The sequence below is a fragment of the Phyllobates terribilis genome, unplaced genomic scaffold (assembly GCF_046119375.1).
Source record: "Phyllobates terribilis strain yellow unplaced genomic scaffold, ASM4611937v1 Scaffold_4340__1_contigs__length_62093, whole genome shotgun sequence".
Taxonomy (NCBI): domain Eukaryota; kingdom Metazoa; phylum Chordata; class Amphibia; order Anura; family Dendrobatidae; genus Phyllobates; species Phyllobates terribilis.
Window position 1 is genome coordinate 1 of NW_027367092.1, and position 2,339 is coordinate 2,339.

The 2,339-nt window shown below is 41.7% G+C and overlaps 1 protein-coding gene across 1 annotated transcript; it reads right to left on the reverse strand.

Annotated features, from left to right (window-relative positions):
* Positions 1–9: 9 nt before the first annotated feature.
* Positions 10–2,072, reverse strand: LOC141249169 (uncharacterized; the record flags this gene model as incomplete). Its single annotated transcript, XM_073669551.1, has 2 exons — positions 1,569–2,072; positions 10–285 (listed from the first exon to the last, which is right to left on the reverse strand). Coding segments are annotated over exons 1-2 (780 nt in total), but the record flags the coding sequence as incomplete, so codon positions are not given.
* Positions 2,073–2,339: the final 267 nt, after the last annotated feature.

Sequence of the window (2,339 nt, forward strand, 5' to 3'; positions counted from 1 at the left end):
TGTCACCACCGGAACTCCGAACCAAAGGCTCTCCAACACCGAGTTCCACCCGCAGTGTGATACGAACGCTCCCACAGCCGGATGCGCCAGCACCTCCGCCTGCGGGGCCCACCCTATCACCTTTCCTATATCCGTCGTCCGATCAAGAAATCCCGTAGGAAGAACCTCGTTAAAGTCGCTGAAGTCTGATGGTAATGTCTCTCCCTTATCAGAGTTCGGCTGTCGCCGCAACGACCAAAGGAACCGGTGGCCACTCCGCTCAATTCCTTCAGCGATCTGTTCTACCTAATTTTTTTGAGGGGCAATTAATAAGGAGAATATCACATAAAAATACGGAGTAATTATTAAATGAAAATATACTATGTTATAACTCTGAATCCAATCACATAAACGAAGATCCTTGCACATAAACTAAGATCTTTACGCGTGATTCATTTATATAAACTGATATTTTTTTACAGATGATTCATGCATATATATATACAAACAAAAGCTATACACACTCATGTAAATTGAATTCATGTATATACATATATGCAAAAGTCATGCAAATATACTACTCATTCCGTCTCATTATATAGATTAATATGTATGATTCACAATTTGAGAATTTTATCTCGATTATTTTCATCGTATAAAATATTTTATATTTTGGAATTTTAGGAGATAGGTTAAGGATATAGTAATATGTAGGTGCGTTATAAATAGTAGATTAAACTTAAGTATTTTGTTATGAAAAGTTAATTAATTTCCTTTTAAAAATTTAGAGTCCGTTCATCTGAATCACTTGTAATATTATTTTCATTTATAAGTAGATTTTTTTTAAAAGGCGTTCGGTAGTTGCACATTATAATGTTATTATAATGACATATTTTAGAGAATTTTTCACTAATTTTTAGCACGAATTTTAAAACATAAAAATTATTATTTCAAATAATTACATTATAAGTGATAATGGATATTTAACGAATGGAGAACGTTTCTGGTGCGGACTGATTTTCGGTACGGACTGTGCGGACTGTGCACTTTTCAGCATATTATTGGTGCACTTCAAGTACATTATCAAGTGTACTACTGGTGCACTCTTTCACTACACTACTGGTGCACTGCTGGTGCACTTCTTGGTGTACTAAGGTGCACTCCCCAGTAGTGCACTGGTGCACTACTGGGTGTACTGAGGTGCACTCCTCAATGTACTAAGGTACACCCCCAATTGTGCTCTGGTGCACTCCTCGGTAGTGCACTACCAGGTGCACTCTACGGTAGTACACTGATGCACTTTGTAGTAGTGCACTGGTGCACTATCCAGTAATATACTGGTGCACTATAACAGTCCGCACTGAAAATCAGTCCGCACCCGATCAGCCTCTTAACGAATGGACCCTTAATTTTCTAATTAGACTTAATTATAACATATCCTTAGAATATATCTTAGACAAACCATATATTTATCTTAGTCTTGTATTATTCGTTTCAAGCATCATTTTAATAATACAAAATTTTGAAATTGATTGACCAGTATACCAACTCGAATTGAGATCTGTATAATGGACAGAATAATTAGTTACCTGCTCCTTCTGAAAAGTTCCATTGCTTCCAAAGCATAAAAACACCACAGAGGCCGGCGGTTGATCATCTAACCAATTTATAATCGGATGATCCCCGCCGTTTATTTTCTGACGACCCAGATCTAGAACAGGCCCAACGGTGTACACAGGAGGAATCCGGTCGTCACCGGACAAGGGAAGGAGAATCTCCGACTCTAACTCAGCAAACGTATTTACCAAAATACCCTTCATTTTCCGATACCTCGATCCGTGGCTCAGGAATTGGGCCGAATTCTCCTTACTGAGCAAGATCTCAGGCCACACACTAACCGGAATCGGATTTCGAAACCCTAACACCTCCATTGGAGCCGATTCCGGCGGCAAATCGCCGAAGGCGGACGGAGCGTCGACCCCGATCGACTCCAATTGGAGCATCATCGCGAGTAAATTGGCGCCGGAGGTGAATAGAACGTAAGAAGGAACCCCGAGCTCGTCCGCCACGTCCGAGAATTGCGTGATGAGCATGTCGGTGAGGATTCCGATTATCCGGCGACGGCGATTTTGAACCACACGCTTGACAATTGGCTTGTAGAGGTCGGCAAAAAGATTGAGGACGAAGAAGGGGCGTTTGGAGCTCAATTGTTCTGGTTTCGGGGGGTTATCGAGCGGCAGAAGCTCAAGAAATGAGATTCGGGTGTTGCCGGAGGGGGGATTGCAGATCGGAGGTAGGAGTTGAGGTTGGAGTCGGTAGTGGGGAGTTTAAGGATGTGGATGGAGATGGAGAGGTGAGGC